The sequence below is a fragment of the Balaenoptera acutorostrata genome, chromosome 3, assembly GCF_949987535.1.
Source record: "Balaenoptera acutorostrata chromosome 3, mBalAcu1.1, whole genome shotgun sequence".
In the NCBI taxonomy this organism is placed as follows: domain Eukaryota; kingdom Metazoa; phylum Chordata; class Mammalia; order Artiodactyla; family Balaenopteridae; genus Balaenoptera; species Balaenoptera acutorostrata.
The window spans coordinates 136,663,172-136,686,490 of record NC_080066.1 but is presented as its reverse complement, the minus strand read 5'-3'; the positions used below and the strand labels follow the sequence as shown (position 1 = coordinate 136,686,490).

Sequence of the window (23,319 nt, the reverse complement as noted above, 5' to 3'; positions counted from 1 at the left end):
GGAAGGAATGAGGCACCAGTGATGTGGAAGATAAGAAGTCCGAAGGATCAGTCCTTGAGAAGGTGGCCAGCATAGGATGTCACGGTTGGGACAGGGTTGGCTTGTGATAGGAGGAGGGTTCAAAAGTGGAGAAGGGGAAGATGGGCACAGGAGCAGGTAGGTGTGATGGTGAGGAAAAGAGAAATCCTTTCTAATGGCTTCTATTTTCTCAGTTAAATGGGAGATAGCTCAGAGGTAGAGGAAAGGAGCTGGAGTTTAGAGGAGAGAAGAAACTTGTGATAGTTGTCTTGGAGAGAGAGAGATCAAGCTTACCAGGATTGCTAGGCAGAGTTAAGAGCCCTTTCCAGGTGTGTGGTTCTCTAGAATATGCCCATTTTTCTGCCTTTCACTGTGACCCCAGCTCAGGCCACATTGTCACCTCTATGTGACTGCAGCCGCATCTGATGGGTTTCTCTTTCTCAACCTCGCCCCTACTCCAGTCTATTCTCTACACTGCTGTCGCTCTGATCATCCTAAACTCACATGGGGGCTTCCCTGGTGGTGCAGTGGTTGAGAATCCGCCTGCCAATGCAGGGGACACGGGTTCGAGCCCTGGTCTGGGAAGATCCCACATGCCGCGGAGCAACTAGGCCGGTGAGCCACAACTACTGAGCCTGCGCGTCTGGAGCCTGTGCCCCACAACAAGAGAGGCCGAGACAGTGAGACATCCGCGCACCGTGATGAAGAGTGACCCCCGCTTGCCGCAACTAGAGAAAGCCCTCGCACAGAAACGAAGATCCAACACAGCCAAAAATAAATAAATAAATTAAAAAAAAAAAATCTCATTTAAAAAAAAAAAAAATTCACATGGCATCACACCCCAGCGTAGAATTCTTCCAATAGCTTCCCATCACCCTAACATACAACCCAAGCTCTTTCATGTGAGTCTTCAGGTCCTTTACGGGCTGGTCCATGCTCGCTTCACGGCCTCATTTCTTGCCACTACTACTTCAAATTCCACATTTCAAACATCCAGAATTACTATAAATTCTTGAATGTGCTACACTCTCTTGCCACTCTGAGGCTTTTCACTCACTATTCCTTCTTCCTGAAATACTTTCTCCTCCTGCTCTAGCCCCCTCCGCTGTCTGCCTGGCTGGTTCTCCTCCTCCCCTCTCAGTGCCTCCTCCCCCGGCAGCTTTCTCTGCCATTCGCCCACTCCGAGTTTGGGTGGGTTTCCTGCATAACCCTCTGTGCTCTCCTTTTTTTTTTAGCAGTTACCACATTACAATGTAATTGCTTTTTCATTTCTATTTGGCCCTCATAAAGCAATAACCCCCCTAAAGTACCATACCTATGGTTTTCATATTACCTTACACATAGTAGATACTTTTTAAAAAATCTATTAAAAAAGTAAATAAATGAAAAGACTAAGACAAGTTAATGTCTATGCTGAAGGTCGTCAGTAACTCAAAGCTTTAGAGCAGAGCGGTTGACTCTGCTTCCCCTCAAGGCACGATGCGATTGAACTTTATGCTGTGACATCAGGGAACTGCACTCTGCGTGGCCATTGCAACTCAGCTACCTGTTTCACGCTCTGGTTCTCAGTTGGATTCCTGACTTTCCATCATAAATTGCGCGAGGCTTTGTAAGGGTTCCCCACAGGATAATCTCTGCTGTGTCTTTTTGCTCTATCCACCTCCTTCCACAATCTGTGGCCTCTGTTATTTGGTTATAGGTTATGCTTTTCTTTATAAGTGGTCTTCCAGCTTCTGAAAGTCTTGGGACAGTGTGTGTATTGTAGTCTCTTGGGTCATTGGATTTTGGGTTCTCAGAAATTCTTTTTTTAAGCTGCTTTTTTCCTGCAGCAAAAACAACTTTGTCCTAGTTCCGACTCTTGAGTGGTACTTCCTGCTCTGCCTTCCAGCAGTGGCCCAGAGAGGTACTCCCACTCATGCCCAAGTTGTCCTCAGATGGCTTCTCAAGTGACAATGGAAAAGAAATACAACATGTATTTCTCTCCTATCAGCAGGCCCTCTGATCTTGTTGGAGGCATGTTGATTCCACTACTCCTGTATGCAGACCCAATTCCCACCGTGACCACTTTACATCTTTAACCCATTCCATTGATGATGTACTAGTTTCCTTTCTCAGTTCTAGCCTTCACAACAGGAGAGCCCACACCAGTTCCTGTGCCATTACTAGGTGAAATCAGCTGCTATTTGCCCTTCTGCTCTATCTTCTAATAATGTACTGTTTACCATGCTCCATATATCACATAAACAGTTACGGTATATTGGCCTTTGCTGATTCCTCTATTGCTTGGATAGAGGAAATGAAAGAATTCCCATCCCCGGCTTCTTTGTGTGTTGACCTCAATACCTATAAATTCTTGTTGGGACAATCCTGCTTTACGAATTTGTCCACTTCAGAATGCACATTTATTTTTGGTTCAAAAGAAACTATTTTCTCTTGTGTTTAGTTTGTAAATAAGCTTTTTCCAAAAAACCATGTTTTCAGCATTGTAACTGTTTGAAGTGTAGCAGACACAGTGTACTGATGTTTGACATTTATTCCAACCACCTTCTAGAACGCCTTCCATACTGCAGAGGCTGGGAAATGAAAACTGTATTTCTCAGACACCAACCTTGCAGCTGGGGTTCTGGAAGTGAGCTCCGTTCAGCCATTCAGATGCATGGGGTTTGGAAGGCAGGAGTGAGACACAGCCCTTGCTTCTGTTCTTTTCGCTGGAGGCGTGGTCACGCACATTTAGTTTCGCTGGGTCTCATCACTGGCTCTGTGTGTTGAAAGCTATGGCAGGTCAGCTGTTTCCTGGTGTGGGTTCTAGTGTCCACTCGGGTGGTTCAGGCTGTAGCAGATGCAGGGGCTTCCTGACCATGGTGGCTTCCTGAGGGCGGCAGGGGTGTTGTGGTTCTGGAGTAGCTTCCTGCTTTGGCAGAGAGCTTCCTGGTGGTGGAAGCCACAGTCCTGCTGGTGACCCAGCTCTGCAGAGCAGTGTTGAGCCAATCCTGGAAAGGACCAACCTAGAGCCTGTCTCTGCTAATTTGTGAGCCATTTAATGCCATGTACTAAGGCCCTTTCTGCTGACACTAGCTGGAATGGATTCTGGACTTTGCAAGGGGGACCCTGACCGATAAACCATGGGAGTAGTTATTTGCAATATTAAATATGGCTTCTGCTTAGAAAGATTTTAAGGCAAGAGAAACAGCTATCTAAGAAGAGAGGCAAGATTCAGGCTTTCTATTGGCAGCTGCAGCTATGTAGGAACCGAATCGAGGCTCTTGCCATTTTGGGTGCATATATAACTTTCTGTGCCAATAGGGTTTTGAGTGATGGATGGGAGGCAGAGCTCTGGAGGCCCTAACTTTCACATTAACTTGAATTTATCCTAAAACTCAACCCTAAATGTATAAGCTTTCAGGTTGAATTCTCCTGCCACAACTTTTCCAATGATGAGTGGCCCCTCCCCATTCTCTCCCTGTCATCTCTCTGGTTCCTTCCCTCCCCTCCTACAGGGGTCCTTCACCACCTCCAGCTAGTCACCCATCACAGACACACAGACACACACACACACACAAGGGAGGAGTCCATTTGTAAAGAAACAGAGTGCTATAAACAACAAGTTAAAGTTTCCAAGGAGAAATAACAAGATCTGCAGTAGAGTCTGTCCCCGGGAGAAAGGCTCATTGTTCCTTTATGAAAAGCACAAGGGGAGAAAGTCAGTGTGGCAAGGAGAGAGTAAACAAGACAGGTCCAAGAACGGGCAAGTCACTCTTCATCTCTCTCAGGTTCAGGTTCCGTTTCTCTACAATTTTAAGATTAGGCAATACTTGCTCATGGTACAAAATTCAAAGCGAAAAACGGGCACACAGCAAGTCTCCTGCCACCCTGGAGCCCACGCTCCTCGTCCCCGACTCAGAAGCCAGCACTGTGGTGAGTTTCTTCCCCAGCTCATTTTCCCAAAGGGGCACTTCTGACCTGGGGATTGCGTGGAAGCCTCCGAAATGGTGGGGAGGAGCTCTGGGGGGTAAAGGTGGAGGAAGGGGAGTCCGTGGTGGTGGTGGAGGCGGTGACGGCCAGGACTCCAGTCCAGCCGGCTGGTGCCTGGCCGAGATCCGATCCCACAGCGTGGACAGGACACCTGTGCTTGCCGCCTCCCAGCCGCTTGATCCTCAGGAAATAGCCGGTTCCCTGGCAGGAGGCGGGCCTGTGCCGTTTTCCTTTTAACGTTATTGTCTGTTAGGTTTTATTATGTTGTGGTTTATTCCCACAGCTTTCCCTTCAGCTGCAAATTAGAGTGCTTATGGATGAATGTTTGTTTATATATGTCATGTTGCTGTCCTTTCAGGTCCAAATACGTGCATCTGAGGCAGGAGGCTGTGTTTGTTTTTTAAACTAAGTGGAACTGCCAAACACCCTCTGCCTAGATCATGGAAAGTTGCCCTATTAGGAGTTTACAGAAGAAAAATCTGTGCCAGTTATAGCAGGTATTGAGAAAGGAGGAGGGAGGGAGAGACAGAGACAGAGACTGAGACAGAGACAGAAAACCTGAATAATCCTCTGGCAATTCTGAGTGTGACACAAGATTCTCTTCTTTCTGAGCAGTTCTGTGCCTCGTTCCTGATAATTTTAGGGTCTGCTATGTCTCTTGCTATGAGAATTAGCATCAGCAGCTTTCAAAATGACTTACCAGTTAACCCCTCCAGAAATCTTAAGACATTATTCTTTTCTTCTTCAAATTTCCCATCTCTAAGCCTTCTAATTCTCCTTCAAATTTCCATCTGTAAAGTTAGTACAATCCAATAAGAAAATAATGTGCTCTTGAGACATTGACATGCTCAGAGCCATTTTATCCTGCCCTAAAGCCTGGAAAGTTTGAATTTTCCTTAGGATAAAAAGGTAAGAAATAATAGAATAATTCACTGTACTGTAACAATTAAATCCAGCAATTTAACATTACGCATTGGTAAATATAATGCTCACAGCGACCCAAAGTCTCCCATGTGCTGACAGACAAAAACAAAGTTATAAATCTGAACCTCCTATTCCGAACCACATTCCTAAATGTAAATAAGCAACCAAGCATGCTGCTACATATCTTTACAGAAGCAATTACAAACAAGCCTTATCAGTCGCTAAGTCACCAACACACACAACGCTTATCTGCTATGCCCTCTACTGGATAGAGTACACAAGACAAGTCGCATTATTTCCAATTAATTTTTGGCATCATCCCTCTGCATCTGCTTTAAGAATGCAAGGCGTGAAATTTATAGTAGCAGGTTTAATATTCCATCCAGCCAAAATTATTTTGCTACAAGGACTTACCTTTGGTGGAATATTTTGGGTTGGCCTTTTTTTTTTTTTTTTAATACATAGATTGCTTCTCCCCTTCGTGCAACCCACTGTCCCAACTCTCAAGCTGTCACCAAACTCTGTACGTGGCAGGAATAATTTCATGCTGAGTAAAATGTGTTTAAGTTCACATCCTGTAAGAATAATTACTTAGCATAATGCCACTTAAAATGTATTTCTATCTGCAAATGCTAATGAAGCGGCAAAAACCTGAATCATCCTTGGAAAGAATTAGGGAATTAAGGGTGCTTTGCCTTCACTCCCTCTTCTCCTGGAGAAGGACTGCCTGAAGAGAGAAACCCGGACCACAGGAATAATCCAAGGCGAGATCCTGCTGTCTTCAAACTGGGTGTGAGTCCAGTGGCTTTTCGGGGAAGTTAATCCCACAGACCTCTCCTGAGCCTCCCCCAAGATGCTGAAACAGAGCCTCAGGCTCCCTGGAGATGCCCAGTCCTCACCCAGGTCCCACTGGACAGCCACTAGGAGGGGACTCAGGCCCAGGGCCAGTGAAGACCACCTACCCGAATGGCAGGGCTGTGGCCTTTGGCCTTAAGGATCTTGTCTCTTTGATCACTGGTGCGCCCAAGTAGTAAAGACCACTGTGCTGGCTATTGCTCATCTTGAGGCTTAAAGCTTTCAATAAAGAACGACAAGGACTAAGAGAGAAAAGAAGTGCTTTGCCTTAAAAGAAATTCTTTAAACCGCTTTATTTTGAAATCATCTTAGAATTATAGAAAAGTTGCAAAAATAACTCAGAGAGTTCCTGTATACCCTTCCCCCAATTTCACCTAATTTAATAGCTTACGTGACTACAGTACGATGATCAAAACCAAGAAACTGACATTAGTGCAACATTATTAACTATTAACTACACGGCAGACTTGGATTCGGATTCACTAGTGTTTCCACTAATATTTCTTCCGTTCTAGAGTCTAATCCGGGATCCCTTATTGCATTTAGTTGTCACAACTCCTCAGTCCCCTTCAATCTGTGTCACACTCTTTGTCTTTCCTTGTCGTTCACAACTTTGACACTTTTGAAGAGTACTGGTCAGGTATCTTGCAGAGTGTCCCTTAATTTGGGTTTGGGTGCTATTTTCTTGTGACTACATCGGGGTTATACATTTTCGGCAAGAATGTTACAGAAGTGCTGATTCCTTCTCATTGCTTTGTGGAAGAGAGGCGTGTTCTCCTCCAGCAGCGGAGTGAAGCGACAGCATGTGCTGAGGGCCTGAGGGGCCATTGCACCTCTTAGAACCTGGGTGGTGGGTCCCAGAGAGTCAGGCACTGAGCCAGAGGGCACTCAGCATGCTTCTCTTACCTGTCTCTTCCCTTCTCCGTTACCGTGGTGGCAATGGAGAAGTGAGAAGGTTTCTTCTCCGTAGGCAGATAGCACCAGTATTTTCTTAATCCGGTGCCGTTGAGACCCGCAGAAGGACAAGGGGTAGCCAAGGAAAGCAGAGTATTATGGATGCTGGGGGGAGAAGAGATGTGGGGAGAGGAGGACCAAGATGGAAGCGTGGGGAAAGGAACTGCTCTGTGATCCAGTGCAGCCGTTTGTGGATTCAGCAGGGCTCTCTATGGCCTAGGAATGAGATGAGGACCTCTCCGTGGGTGGGAACCTTGTTAATTTGTGTTGAGGCAGTGGTGGTAAATATTTCTCAATCAGCGTTTGTAACAATGAGAAAGCAGGTTTGATTTCCTCAGTGGGGTTAAATGTAGTAGTGGTACAAAAGGACCCTCGGGTAGATTTTAAATGCTTGCATTTTGGTTTTCTCCTTCTCCAGACTGGAAGTTCCCTAGGGAACAGGCCCTACTCTGTCTGGTTCCCCTCGCCCTCTGAAAACCTAGTACCCGGGGCCTGGAACACTGTAGGAGCTCAAAAAGTGTTTATTGATTAAAAGGATTTAAAAAAAAAATAAATTTATTTATTTTTTGTTTATTTATTTTTGGCTGCGTTGGGTCTTCATGGCGGCGCGTGGGCTTTCTCTAGTTGCAGGGAGCGAGGGCTACTCTTCATTGCGGTGCGCGGGCTTCTCATGGCGGTGGCTTCTCTTGTTGCAGAGCACGGGCTCTAGGCACGCAGGCTCAGTAGTTGTGGCGCACGGGCTTTGTTGCTCCGCGGCATGTGGGATCTTCCTGGACCAGGGCTCGAACCCATGTTCCCCGCATTGGCAGGCAGATTCTTAACCACTGCGCCACCAGGGAAGCCCTGATTAAATGAATTTTTTTTAATGAGTTTTAAAAAATTGAGTGGGTGAGGTACTCATTTACAAAACACACTGACGGGAACTCCACTCATTCCTTATTGCAAGTCTGTGGCCCCGCCCCCAGCATGGTTTTGGAAGCCCAGCGGTGGCTGTGAGTTCAGGGCTCCAAGCTTTCCGACCCATATCTGTCCTCAAAGTGCCTGGAGAAGCTGTGCTGGGAGGGGGCTGTTCTTTGAGAGGTCCTGGGAATCTACAACGGAATCTACACTGTTCGGGGGAAAGTGGAATCAGATCAAATGTGTAGATGGCAAAATCTCAGTTTGGGAAGAGGCAAATAGGAGTAATGTTGGAGCTTCCTGCCTAGTGGACCATGGTTTGGGGAAGCCAGTAAAGAAGGGAAGACGGTGATGGTAATGGGGTTGCGTGGAATGGATTTTACTCGTGTGTGTGTGTGTGTGTGTGTGTGCATGTGCGTGTGTGCGCATGCACACACGCACACACACACTCGCAGGTTGAGTCGTGTTTCCCTTACTGATGGGACTGACTTCATTTCTTCATGTGTTCAGTTCTTCTTGGTTATGCTCTTATAATTGCCAGTTTTCCGTATAATTTAAATAACACATTATTTATAATTATCATTGTAATTTAAATTGAATTGTTTTTCAGATGTATATTTAGTGAGAACTTTTTAAACGTTCAAGAGAGAAGCAAAGCAGCAGGAGGCTTTGAAGACTTGGCGTGCTCAGGTGTGTAGAGTGGAGCGCTAGCGTTCTGGTGCATTAATGAGAACAGTCAGCACCGTGAACAGTGGCTACGCGCCAGGGACGCTTCCGTGCACGCTGCCTGCATCAGCCCATTTCGTCCCTACAGACACACCGCGAGGTAAGTCTGCTATAACTCCCTTCTACAGATGAGGGGGTTAAGGCACACAGACACTTGCACCACGTCATCCAGCTACCAAGTGGCAGAGCCCTTGCCCAGCCCTAACCACTGTACTATATGGTGTTCTAGTGCAGTCCAGAAAAGGCCTGTGCTTTCTGGAACAGCCTGGCACCTGGAAACGTGAATGGAAGAGTTGGGAAAGACTAGGATTCTGCTCTTTCAGGGACACAATGAACCCGCCAGGCACACGTTCCTCTGTGTGTGTGTGTGTGTGTGTACTGCTTCGTGCAGGCAACAAGATCTCGAGTTGTCCCTCCCTCCATGGGAGGTGACAGTGAGTTCCTGCAGGAGAGCGCACAGTGCTAGGGGAGCTTTCAGATGAGATGAAGGTGTTTGTTAAAGCATTTCTTTAATCCAGCAGCACTATAATAAAAAAAGGGACATAAAATATCTATTTTACAAAATTTCAAGCAGGTCACATGTTTCACATGACAATTATAAGCACAGTTATTAAGAAATCTTATGGAATTGATTTACAATAAAGTTCTAGTTTTGTTTGATTCTCGCACAGGCTCCCACATTTATCTTGTACAAATTAGCTCATAGTATTCAACAGGTTTAGGCTCTGTAGATCAACTATTTAATTGTTCACAAGGGGACATGTGAAAGGAGAAAAGTATTGTCACACAAACGCATGCAGCATGGCTTGTGTGGTCACATCAGAAGGAGTCTTTGTCGCATGAATGACACTAAATTTATTTGCCTCCCAAAGATGAAAAGCCAAACTACTTCCAGCTCTGCCAGTAAATGCAGGAATGAAGCCATTCAATGGATATTAAATGGAATTAGTTGTTATAACAATAATTGTTATTATTATTGTTGTTATACATTTTTACAAATCATACTTACGACTTCAGAGCCAAATTTAGAAGAAATCATTATCATCTAAACACTGAATTGGTAAGGCTCATAATTATGAAACCAGATATTTAGTTCTTCACAGAGGCCTCTGACCTTCTGGACACTGTCAAAAATTTTTAATAGAGTGGCTGAACGAAACAGAACAATCATGAACACTGGCTCTAGGTGGTTTTGGTTTCTGGGAGGAAAAGTCTAATTCCCAATTCAATGAACATTCCAGTGGAGCTGGGACATATTTCCTTCTGCAAAACATAGAAATACTATTGTGTTCTGAACCCTGCATAGGAGGGGGAAGGAGTATATAAACTAGAGCGACATTTTTCAAATGGAGCTTTCAGTAGCTGATTCAGCTGGAATGTAATTTATGCTAATAAGTTCCTGGATTTCAAAGTGACTTTTTCTTATCACACTAAAACCTTTAATTTGGATATATATTCCTACGTCCAGAATGGGTAGGAAAATTCTCTATCAAAAGCCAGGGATACAACTGGCCCTGTGTAGAAAGGAAGAAAAAAAAAGAAATTATATTCCAGAGGTTTGGAGGAGGGCAAGAAAGAAGTTCAGTGTATGGCTTTTAAACAATTTCCTACGACATAGTTCTTGATTTCACACACCTTTTTCCGCTAGAAAAGGTTATCATAATTTTAACATGACTGCATAATTTGGGTCAATGTGACACAGAGTTGATAGTAGAATGTAACTGGTTTCATTTTGTTTTTAAATTTTTATTTATTTATTTATTTATGGCTGTGTTGGGTCTTCGTTTCTGTGCGAGGGCTTTCTCTAGTTGTGGCAAGCGGGGGCCACTCTTCATCGCGGTGCGTGGGCCTCTCACTATCGCGGCCTCTCTTGTTGCGGAGCACAGGCTCCAGATGCGCAGGCTCAGTAATTGTGGCTCACGGGCCCAGCCGCTCCGCGGCATGTGGGACCCTCCCAGACCAGGCCTCGAACCCGTGTCCCCTGCATTGGCAAGCAGACTCTCAACCACTGCGCCACCAGGGAAGCCTGTAACTGGTTTCATTTAACTGTGATGGAAGAGGGGAAAGTATACCAGATTGAGCCAAGAACCTTGTGTTCTAGTCCCTAACTAGCTTAGTTGTGCTAGTTATACTAGATGATCCCTTAACCAACCTTTTTGGCATTAATATTCAATAAATTTGGATAAATTCTCCTAGGCCAGCGGCTTTCACATTTATTCTTTACTGTGATCCACAATAAGAAGTACATTTTATATTATGACCTAGTTCACATACATTTATAGATTTATATGTAAATGTTGTATCTATCTATATATATCATAGTATGATATATATGCTGTACATAAACCACACACACATATATGTGAACCGAAACAAAATTTCATGAAACAATAGCTACCCTTGTTACCTCTGATGCATTATAGCTTTTATTCTATTTCATTATGAAAAAGCTGGTCAATTTCCACTAAATTGACTTTATGACCCAGCCTTACTAACACCGTAACTAGGCCCAGCCCTGCACTTTGAGAGGCTGCCTCCAGATGAATACAGGTTACTGCACAGGTTAATGGTTAAAACTCTGATCACTGAAAGAAAAAACATAAAAACTGTGTGGATACCAGTCCCCATATTGAAGGAACATGCTCTAATTTTAGTGAAAAATTATGACACACTAAATAGAAACAACCACTAAGTACAAGTACTCTCTATCAGTGAACTTACCCATTTTAAGCTCTGCATAATTGAACTTTGGTTTTTTATTCTTCTATAAGCAAAACTATTTTTGAAACTTCCTCTCACCTGGTAGATTGGCTTTTAAGTCTTCAAGCAAAGGAACCTAGAGTTTTGATAAATGAATCATCTTCTATTTATAAACAACCCCTTTTAAAGCTTCTGTGGCTTTTGCTAGAGTATTTTAAAAGAGCCCTTGATTTTTTTTAATATTAACTTTTTTTTTTTTTAATTTTATAGCTACTTTATTTATTTATTTATTTATTTTTGGCTGTGTTGGGTCTTCGGTTCGTGCGAGGGCTTTCTCTAGTTGCGGCAAGCGGGGGCCACTCTTCATCGCGGTGCGCGGGCCTCTCACTATCGCGGCCCCTCCCGTTGCGGGGCGCAGGCTCAGTAGTTGTGGCTCACGGGCCCAGCTGCTCCGCGGCATGTGGGATCTTCCCAGACCAGGGCTCGAACCCCTGTCCCCCGCATTAGCAGGCAGACTCTCAACCACTGCGCCACCAGGGAAGCCCAATATTAACTTTTAAAAGCACTGTTAATAATAAAACAATTTTAGGGAATTTCCTGGTGGTCCAATGGTTAGGACTCCGTGCTTCCACTGCAGGGGGCCCGGGTTTGATCCCTGGTCAGGGAGCTAAAGTCCCGCAAACCGCGTGGTGCAGCCAAAAAAAATTTTTTTTTAATAAATAAAACAATTATATAATGTTTTCCTTCCACTTTCAAAACCCATTTTAGGGGGAGATACTGTAACAAGATTCTAGTCCTTGCATCTTTTACCCTGTCCTCGAATCCTCTGTGGCAGTTTTTGAGGAAAAGTCTTGGCATGCCAGATATTACAGGGATTTCTTGTGTCTCAGATGGTACTCAAGGATGTGTGGTAATAAATGATTCATTTAGGTTCCATCACACTATAATCCAAGGAAGAGAAAATTGGGTCTGACTTCCCAAGCATTGTTCCCTTTGTGGCTTTAATCACACATACTTTTGCATATAAGTGACAACCACAGGTATTAAGGGTATTTCCAATGGTTCAACCATTAGGGAATATTTTATTTATATGAGAGAAATCTCCAAAGATTTTCTTTAAAAGGTTACATTATAAAATAACTCCTCAGATAACATTTCTTTTTTTAAAAAATTATTTATTTATTTACTTTTTATTTTTGGCTGCGTTGGGTCTTAGTTGCAACGCAGCTAAGTATGCGGGATCTTCGTTGCAGTGCATGGGCTCTTCATTGTGGCACGGGTTTCTCTCTAGTTGTGGTGCGCGGGCTTTTCTCTAGTTGTGGCACATGGGCTTCTCTCTAGCTGTGGCTCATGTGCTCAGTAGTTGAGGCTTAAGGGCTTAGTTGCCCTGTGGCATGTGGGATCTTAGTTCCCCGACCAGGGATCAAACCTGCATCCCCTGCATTGGGAGGCGGATTCTTAACCACTGGACTACCAGGGAAGTCCCCAGATAACATTTCTAAAATAGAAGATGGTTATGGTTTGTTTGCATATTTTAAAAAACAGGATGTAATCTTCATTTATTAGTTTATAATATATAATGAATTTACCAATATAAAAATTATAATTCACCTATGTTACCCCCCCATACTACTTGTACAGATTTATAACAGATTCTAAACAATTAACATTCTGAATAGGTTAGAACTTCGATTGGGCTTATTTCTATTTATCTTTTATTAGACATTTATTTAACATTAACCTCATCTAATGGTAATTATGTACGAAAAGACCTGCAACTACTTAGGTGCTCTGTGAAGTTGGATCACATGGATGGGAACATGGTCCAATTATTTGCCTTTGTATTCGATCTATATCTTGAAACTTTCTCAACCTTATCAACTTTTTAAAATCATCACAATATCTGTGCTATTGAAAACTAACCCTCAATAACACTTGGGATCGGTGGAAAAGATCCAGATAACTCTATTTACAGGGCAATAATTTCAGGCTCTATGTTTACAGTTTTGTAACCTCTACCTGTCTCTCCCATCTTTTTCTTTTTGCGATATGACATAAGCTAATCTTTCCAGGATATACAAATATATGTTAACATTGTTGAAGAGCAATCAGAGTTTTTTTTCAGAAAAATCCCTTCCTCAAGATATATTCCTACTAGTTTACCTTCCGATATCCAGGTAAGCACATCGTGCTATTTCTGAGGCTTGTTTTATACCGTCCACGCTGATCCAAATCAAACAGACCTTTAGAGGGTACTGACAATGACGTCTTCATTGAATATGATCGCGGCTAAAGCTTTAGCTCCCTGTTTGCTCTGTAATGCTGTGCCAAGATCTTGGCCTTTAGATGTTTCCAGAATCCCTGGAAACATTACTTATTTGTTTGTGAGTATAAGCCTTAGAATGGGTTTGCATTCACAACAAAATATGAGGATGAACAAAGCAGTGTGAATCTCTTACTGAGTTTGAATTTTTTTCTTTACCGAACCATAGGACTTGGAGCCAGTTAGAAGAACAGAATTTTAAGTAATACTCTACATTGGTGCTTTTACAAAATATACCAGAATTAAAACAGAGTAAAAGGATTTGCTGTAATAGGATCCATTTTTTAAAAAACTCTTTGGTGTTAACTTTTTGTCCTGAATATTAAAAGTATTAACAGTTCTAAATTCTGAGGGATATTGGTAGGAACTATGAAAAAGGACTCACACTGTTTAACTTTCAAAATATAAATTAAAAAACTACTCTTCACATCCTAATCTGATGACTTAAAGAAATCAGCAGGGTATCATACAATAATCCTAACACTCAAAATGGCTTTATTTAAGTATAATAAAGGCTAAACATCATGGTTCTGTCATTAGAAAGGACTACGAATACAGGCAGAAATAACATTTCACAATTTCTATTAGGAGACTTCAAAATAGGACGCTAGTCATTGATTCACTTCTATTTTGGCTGCATTTTGAGTCATAGAACAAAAGCATTAAAAAAAAAAAAAAAGGATCCTTTGAAAAAACAAAGAGAAGAGGAAAGTCAATAGCAAGAAGCAAGCATACCTCCATCAGCGGGAACAGGGCTGGGGAGGTTTGTTAGGGAACATGGAAGCCACAATCTCCCTCTCCACTCACTCTGTGGTGTGTGTCAGCCTCGGTGCCGGGCAGGAGGGCACCACAGCATGTGGAAAGGCAGACAGTTTTGCTGGCTCCCACTTGCTCCTCAGGCCAAAGTCCAGGCAGAAGTTGGCCTTGCAGGGTTCCTGTCATCCTGCCAACCCACGGCACTCCAGGGACACTGCTAGGAGAATGCTAGCCAAATCCCGCAGAAGTCACCTCCTTCACATTCTCTTCCATGTCGGGGGTTAGACTAAAGGATACCCCTTCTGTCAGATTTTATGGTGTTTGTGTACTAGCCAAGGAGAAGTAAGAGAAAGAAAAGGAAAGCAACTTGTTTAACCTCACACAGTAGAAAGGAAAGAATTCTTCAAAGTAGTTGATCTGGGAATGAAGCCCAACATCCCAAAATCTCAGCTCAGTTTGCTCTTTTTTCATTCACCGCTGGTTTTTGGAAATTTAAATGATTATGATCCTGTCTACTGTGGGCCATCATATCATTGCTTTCTCAAACAGAGAGTGGTCCAAAGCCACTGATGCACAAATACAGAATAATCTATGCACCATCAGACAACAGTCTATGCAAAGCATATTCAGGCATATATGTAGTACCACATTATAGACACATTTAAAATGCAGATATTTTCAAAAAGAGGCCCTCATTTTCCATTCTTAAGGCCATAAATAGGAAATATTACTCCAACACCAGATGTGTATGTAGATGCTGAAGTGAATATTTACATATTATTCCATATACAGTATGTAGATGTTCAAAACCAATATGATCATCTCACATACGCATGTAATCTCTTTTCTGAAATAATAAAGACAATGCATTTCCAGGGGACGCACATATGAGTCTTACTGTACTCTTTTTAAAGAAAAGTGGAAATCATAATCTTATATAATTCTTTCAAATGGATCAACTTAGACAATTTATCAATGCTTCCTTAAATTTTTACACCACACTGCACTCCAACAGGTTTTTGTTTTAAGGTAAACCAGGTTTTTGGTTCTTCCCTGTGGAGAAGTTACTTTCAAGTCAGTGAAAGTTCTTGGCCCATGATTAAAAGTCTTTGCCAATTAGTACTCAACAACTTCAATTCATTTTTTTCTGGTTCAAGATGAGTAGGAGCCTAATAAGGCTGTGATAAAAGGGCAAAAGGCACTGAGAGCCAAAAGCGGATTAATGAGCTCCTCCATTTATTTGTCTTCCTAACAGCTGAACTGTTACAACTATTGACACTCTTCAAAAGGTTCCGCTCTGAACCCCGTCCAGGCACTGCAGGCTCCAATGGACATCTTCAAATCCAGAGAATGGAGGGGCAAGAGCTTCCCCTGTGTGATGCCAAAACCAACAAAGCCCCATGGATCAGGTAATGAAACTTCAGCTTTTCCCCCTTTGAGATTTATTTACTGGCAGCTGACAAGGGGCAAATTCAGCTCGAATTGTGCAGTCAAGGCCCTGTCAAGCTTTTAGAGGCACCCTTGTCTTGAAGCACCTTCATGACTGGCATTTCACTCAAAAGCCCTCGGCACTGGTCCTTAACAGCTTATGACATCACAAAGGACACTCCAGACAGATGCCTACATGGCATCCTGCAGCATTTTAAAAGAGAATTAGTGGTTTTAATTATGGTCGTAGTATGAAAGGGAACCATGCAAGCTCCACAGGAGACCTTTGATCAGACCCTTTTGCTAGTACAATGCCACGGAACTGTGACTATTCCTGGTAAGGGGCCTTTTCTTGCTGAATGACTCACCAGTGATCTTTGAATGCAGACAAGCTTCTAGCCCTCCCTCTTCATTAGTGAGCATTTCTATACAGGGGCCTATATAGTTCTTGGAGTCTAGGAGCTATACAATTGGGGGGAAAAGAATCCCTACAGATTCAGGCCTCTACTTAGGAAGTGCTGAAGGACTCTGAGTGACTTTATTCATTAAAACAGGTTGCTATTAATTAACTGTCATAATAAAATAAAGAACTATTATTTGCATTTCTTACTATGTTCTCTTTAGTAATATGTATAAAAGATGCTTGTAACAGAAATGAATTTATTGAACCACTTCCCCACACCCCCCGAGCCCCTGCCCTTTTTTTTTTTTTTTTTTTGGCATTTTGGCAGCAGGAAGCCTACTAATTATTGGGCCCAGATTTATGAGCCCAAATAGAAGTAAAACATGAATATAAAATTAATTAAGGAAAGACAAAATCCTTTTTACTTGCCAATCAGTTTAAGCAACTGAAAAAAAAGCAAACAACAATTAGCTTAATTTTTTAGTGATTTCAGAGAATGATCTAAGACAATAAAACCCCAACCTTTTCAAAATATCATTTGGTTGGTATTTAGTTTGAAGTGTGAGATTATGTAACAACCGCAGCTACTCAAAAAAAAAAAAATCAGTATTCTAACTTGAAGCATAACAAGATTCATTCTTAAAAAAAAATGATTTCACTTCTCGGAAACAAAGAATGTCTTTGGTATGGTATTAATGTTTTAAGAATTTAATTTCAATACCAATCCCAATAAGCAGGGCCCTTAAGATTCATGGTCAATATTTTAAGTATATGAAAACAGTTCATTCTCTTCTAGAATCTAATCAAGCAACTCATTTGGTGAAAGACTGTGGAAGTAGGAAGATTTTTCAAAATATTCTCGCTGAAATGCTAATTCAGTAACATGGGCTAAATAGAATTTGCATAAATAGCACATCTCAGTCTCTAACCGCGCCCCCCTCCGAAACAGTACGGCCGCACCATGTACTTATATCTGGGAGATGACTTAGGCTTCCATTTTTTTATGCTGTTTCTTTTCTTGGATGAAAAACTTGGAGATTTTGGAATTTTGGAAGCCAAACGCCAAGCAGGTTTTTCACAGTTTGCTGTCTCAGCCATTTTTCATATTTCTCAGACTTTGCAGTTCTTTCCTTAGGTGTTTTAGAGCAACTGAAATATCGGCCAGCTGTGGATCATTCTGGGCCTTCTGAGTGTAGAGACGGAAGTGTCTGATGGTTTCAGATAACAAGACTTCAGGGTCTGCACCTCCTTCCCGAAGGCGCAGCATCCGTTCACAGGCGATGGCATAGTTCTTATGCCAGTTCACTGGGTGTTCCTTTCGTAAATAGACAATCTCCTTATAAAGCTGGAAGACAGCAAAAATGTTGGTATTCCATTGTTATCCCTTGACTTTTTTCAAAAAAAAAACAAACCAGAAAACACAGAGAAATTAACACAAGAAAAAAAAAATCCAAGCAGCCTACAGTAAAAATCTAATTGTTGCTAGGCCATGCAGAAAATGCAAGGATGTTACTATAATTATTACAGTAGCAGGAGGCAAATGTGCTTCATCTAAAACTGCTTCTGGGGTTTTTTGGATGTTGCAGAGGGAACCTAAGACACACTCTGTCAGGACAAAATGCTCTTCCTCCAGAAAGACGTTCTGAGAAAGGGATTTAGTTCTAATTCATGGAAAGCTATTTACTCAACAGGCAGAAAGGTTGAAACTCTAAATTTAACTATTGGAGAAAAAAATAGCTTTCTTTAGAAAACTGCATGGAAAAAGAAATTGAAGAAATTAAAATTTTGTCCCTCATTTTTACATAAACTTCTCTCTATATTATAAACAACAGTAATAACAATAGCGACAATGAAACACATCAAACAAATCCAGCATCAAACAGACTGGGCATAATAGAATTTAAGAGACATCCTTAAAGTGAGATATTGAAAATCTTCACAGTGTCCTAAAATTACAATTTTCATAGTTAAAACTTTGCCCACAGGAATTCAGAATTTTGTTTTTCAATATCAGAGATAGTATTAATTGGATAGAGTTAGAATCTTTAATATTGAGTTTTCCAGAGGAAAAACATCAAAATTTAACAAATAAACCAAAAAGTAGATGCAGACCTACAAAACAGAATATTATACTTGCTTATTTGGGAATTTCACAGCCTTCTTGGGGATTATCAAATTGGAGTCAGATCCACAGGCACTTGAGTTAACCAGTAGCCTCCATGAGAGCACAGGATAAGCAATGATGCTTTCTCCAGCGACAAGGGCTTTTTGAATTAGAACTATACTCATTACATCACCCAGTTGAAAGGGACCCAATTATATTATCTATTTCCCCAACCCCTACTCCAGAGCAGACAAATGCCTACCTAATCTATTTCAAAACAACATCCCCATGAAAAAGTCCCCGATCCGTATTTGATATGTCATTTTGATACTTAATACCCCTCAGTCCTCAAGCTGCCTTTTAAAGCTATTTTCCCCTTAGTTCTCTTCACTCCATAAAATAGGAGAGTCACCTCGCACGTTCATAGACATCAAAGCTATTAAGTCAGCCTCCTACCCATTTATTTTCTAAGTAAAATATTCAAAGCTTCTCTGCCTTTCCTCATAGTTTTTTGGTTTTTTTTTTCCCTATCCGTTGCTCCTCTTCCCAAGCCTCCCTCTGATGAGGGACATCTGTAAAATGCATGGCAGGCTGCCCGGAACAAAGCAGGTGCTCAGGAACTGCTCAGGTTCTTTTCTTTCCCAAGTTTTCAAAATCCTGATAAGGTTCTGGAGTGCAAGACAGATGCTAGCACTTCATTTCCCAATGGGTCAAGAGAATAAGAGGCACGCTCATGACCTCCCTGCTTCAGTCTTCAGACATCAGAACAACTACGCTACCCTTTTATAGAACATCGACTCATTCTGGATGGCCCATTAGGCCACATGTGCTGTATCTTAAGAAGCTAAGAGTCATTTCTCATCATGTGGAATTACATTTCCCCCTCTAGGCGTGTATCACTGTGACATTAGTGTTAGTGCAACGTATTCTGTCTTGGGGGAAATCTTCAATGTATCAGATGTATTCCTAAAGATAACAAAGATCATTCTTGCTCTCCCACTATACCTGAACTTAATGTTCTGTATAAGCTATTGAGCAGGATAATGTAAATAATAACAAAAATATCTTTTATACCTAACAAGAATGTTCTTGAAACACCTGTACTAGGGGCTGATTTGTGTTGACCCATGGAGTATTTGGCCTCATTTGTCTTGCAAATGATGTCACACATCTGAAGACGTAAGTGAAGGAGATACCTATAGACTGCTACAGACTTGTGTTCACTGAACAGAGTAATGCTTACAGGCCCAAAGGGACAATAAATCCATGAATTAGCTTCAGTAGTGGCCTAACAACTGACCATGGAACAGATCACTGATGAGAACATAAAATATTAGTAAGTCTCATATTTCTCCCAACTAAATACTACTTGTTTTTCACAGAATCACAGGGTATTAGAGATGAACCAGATATGACCAGGATATGAGAGATAATCTATAAAGTTTACAGTCCACTTTTTTTTTTTAAGAAAAAATAGAGGTCTGGAAAGGTTAACTGGCTCACAGTTGACAGTGAATGGTGGAGCAGGCCTTGAACCTGGACCTCCTGACTGCCAGACAGAACTCCAGCATGCTGCTTCCTATAACTAGTCCCTGGCTGTCCTTGAGTGGGCACCTAGGAGGTTTCCGCCTTTGTCCCTGTGGTTCCATCCTTATGGACTGTCCGCCCTCCCCCACTTTCTCGCTACCCTGCCCCACATCTGCCTGGCCAGTTCCTTCTGATCTTTCAAGATGACACTGCGGTGACATCTCCTCTAGAAGCCTTCCCTCCCTTCCTCACCAGCCCCTCCCCAGAAGGCTGTACTCATATGCTGCTCTCTGCTCCCACCGCACCTCTGCAAACCTCTCGTAACTCTCACGACTGAATTAACTGAGGACCTTATCTTCCATCTCTCTCTCTAGCTTGTGCCTCTTTGACAGCAGGGAATATTGCTGATTGTCTCCATCACAGTATCTGGTACAGACTGGGTGCTCCATAAACGCTCTGTGAGCGAATGAATAAATGAATAAACAGTGGACCAATGAGCACAAAATTGAGGAGTAAAATCTGTCACACTAATTGGACACCATGCAATTTTGACTCAGCACCAAACAAATGTCCTGGCTGAGTAGATCTACAGCAGCCCAGAGACAGCAGAAATACCTCCTCACTTGCTTAGACATACAGCTCCTGGGCTCTGTTCTTATTGGCCTTCGCCAGGATGTCTATTTCCTACACAGCAGGCTCCAAGACTATCTCTGAAGGTGATGAAGAGCCCAGTGCTATAAATCACAGAAAAGCAGGGACTTGTTAACATAGTGCTACAGCAAAGCAAGCCTCTGCTCTGTACTCCCCCTGCCATCACAGAGGACCAGCTAAGCAAGAGCCTCAGTGTGGCTGGATGTGAAGGCGGTTTGGTTTCCTGGGGCCACATCAGAAGACAGAGCCACTCTCCGTGACCCTTTATCTCTCTCATAAAATCCCAACCAGGGCTTCCCTGGTGGCGCAGTGGTTAAGAATCCGCCTGCCAATGCAGGGGACACGGGTTCAAGCCCTGGTTCAGGAAGATCCCACATGCCGCGGAGCAACTAAGCCCGTGTGTCACAACTACTGAGCCTGCACTCTAGAGCCCGCGAGCCACAACTACTGAGCCCGCATGCCACAACTACTGAAGCCCACGTGCCCTAGAGCCCGTGCTCCACAACAAGAGAAGCCACCACAATGAGAAGCCTGCGCACTGCAACGAAGAGCAGCCCCTGCTTGCCGCAACTAGAGAAAGCCTGTGCACAGCAACGAAGACCCAACGCAGCCAAAAATATATAAATAAAAATAAATAAATTAAAAAAAAAAAAAGAAATCCCAACCAGCCACAGCCCGATCATTTCAAGTGTAGCCAGGGTCATGATTTTGCATAGAGGGCAACCCATCAGAACTTGTTTCTTTTTTTAAATAAAGCCATCATATTAGTTTCCTATTGCTGTTGTAACTAATCACCACAAATGTAGTGGCTTAAAACAATGTAAATGTATTATTGAATACTTCTAGGGGTCAAAAGTCATAAAAATCAAGGTTTTTGTAAAATCAGCAGGGCTGTGTTCCTTCTGGAGGCTCTGGAATCTTTCGTTGCCCTTTCCAGCTTCCAGAGGTTGCCTGCACTCCCCAACTTGTGGCCCCTTCCTCCATCTTCCAGGCCAGCCGTGTGGCAATCTTTTAAGTCTTTCTCTCTGACGTCTGCTTGCAATGCCACATCTCCTTCTCTGACTCTGACCTTCCTGCCTCCTTCTTCTAAGGACCCTTGTGATTACGTTGGGCCCACCCGGAAATCCAGGATCATCTCCCCACCGCAAGATCCTTAATCACATCTGCAGAGTGCCCTTTGCCATGTAAGGCCATATATTCATAGGTTCTGGAGATTGGGACATGAACTTCTTTCATTATTTTGTGGACCACAGCCATTTACTTTAGATATCATTTGTGATACACATGACTATTTTTCCATTTATACTGCTTTATAATGCCAAATAAAGCTGGAAACAAAAAAGTTAAAACTCTACTGTGATACACCCTTTCTCCATCCCAAACAGTCACCACCACCCTCCCACCAAATACATTTATATACGTTAAAAGTACAACATACGTTATACGCGTGAGTGTAGAGTTGAGCTTTCACATCTGAAGGCAAACTTGCAGTTTCTGCCAGGTTAAAGATGAAGAATGGGGTTTTCATCCTGGGAGTGGAAGGGTGTTCATGTCAATTTTACATTCAAAGCTAAATCTGCCAGACTTTTCCACTGATAAGGAACATACAAAAACCATTTATTGTATTCTTTTCACTTCTCTCATATTAATAGTTTACTCTGAACCAACGGTAATCCTCCCCCGCCATCCCAAGACACTGCATTCACACCTACTGCCAAATCTTTTAGAAAAAAGCTTATGTTCTTCATCCCTATTGTACATCATCTTCCCTCCAGATATACATTTCATTATGCAAGAGCAGCTGGGAGGCGGAGACTTGCTGAGTTTGTCAGCACATCCCTGAAGGTACCCATCGCGACGGTGCATGCCACGTGTGACCAGTTCTTCAAAGATGGCTGGACTCTTTGACCACATGAGCTCATCCAAATTGTATTCAGCACACCAATTAAATCAATACCTGCCCGAATAATGACCTGCTTTCTTCTTTTATGTGATTTCTCCCCCAGCTTTCCCACATTCAATCACAGTGAGGAATTGTGGAGACATTCGGTGTATCTTTGATTAGTTCTTCAAAGCAAGTATTTGTTCCTATAACTGGGCTGATAACTTGAAATATGCAATTTTCTGACTTTTTCAAAAACACTACTGCAAAAACTGTATCTTTTTTGTAATTGTTATTTTGTCAAGAACCATTTCTTAGCAGTTTTTTTTTTTTTAAGATGTTTTTGACGTGGACCACTTTCAAAGTCTTTATTGCATCTGTCACAACGTTGCCCCTGCTTTATGCTTTGGCCCTTTGGCCGCGAGGCATGCGGGATCCCAGCTCCCCAACCAGGGATCGAACCCGCACCCCCCGCACCGGAAGGCAAAGCCCCAACCACTGGACTACCAGGGAAGTCCCTCTTGACAATTTTTTAAAAAACCTCTTTAAATGTATGTAAGCCCTTTACACCCTAACTCAATTCTTGGTGCAAAGCACCGTCCCTGGCCCAGAGTGGGCATCAACACATTTTTACTGGAGGAATCACTTCATACTTGGTACCCCTGTCTGCATCACTTAGGACTTTTACATTAATATTTAGGCCAAAGTTTGTTAGTGTTAGATATTTTGAATACTTTAAAAGAATGACAGGAACCCAGAGAGTCAAGAGCGTCACCATGAAGGGTTTGTTCCACACAGCAACAATAGGAAAGTACAGCATCTAGCACATGAAGAATCAGATCTCTTTGAACATGTCTGTCTGTTCCATTAGACTGAGCTCCTTGAGAGCAGGAACTGTGTCATATTCATATGTGTAGCTTCCATGCCTAGCACAGTGCCTGGTCTCTAGGAAGTTTTCAATAAGTACTTAAATAATTAACTAGCACATTACACATGGAGACAGGGTTGTAATTATCAACTTCTCCTCAATCAATTACACTCACTTTGGTTGAGTTGAGATAGGAGAGCATAGGAATTAGGAATGTTCCAGAGTCAGAGAGATGTGAGTTTTGGACTCTATTGGTAGAACTATGTGGCCTTGGACAAGTAACCTCTCTACCTCCAGTTTGTTCTTTTGTAAAGCGGGGATAATAATAACT

The 23,319-nt window shown here is 42.5% G+C and overlaps 1 protein-coding gene across 4 annotated transcripts in view; it reads right to left on the bottom strand.

The window, feature by feature from the left end:
• Nucleotides 1-16,632: 16,632 nt before the first annotated feature.
• TMEM260 (transmembrane protein 260) overlaps nucleotides 16,633-23,319 on the bottom strand; it is a 60,881-nt gene continuing 54,194 nt past the window's right edge. For 3 of the 4 annotated variants that reach the window (XM_007192912.3, XM_028169241.2, XM_057543460.1), the window contains 2 exons: nucleotides 21,677-21,767; nucleotides 16,633-17,301 (listed from right to left, as the gene is read on the bottom strand). In XM_007192912.3, coding sequence (XP_007192974.2) covers nucleotides 17,047-17,301; nucleotides 21,677-21,767 — 346 coding nt within the window. In that variant the 3' untranslated portion in view covers nucleotides 16,633-17,046. The remainder of the gene's footprint in view (nucleotides 17,302-21,676; nucleotides 21,768-23,319) is intronic. The other variant, XM_057543461.1, reaches the window with a different exon arrangement.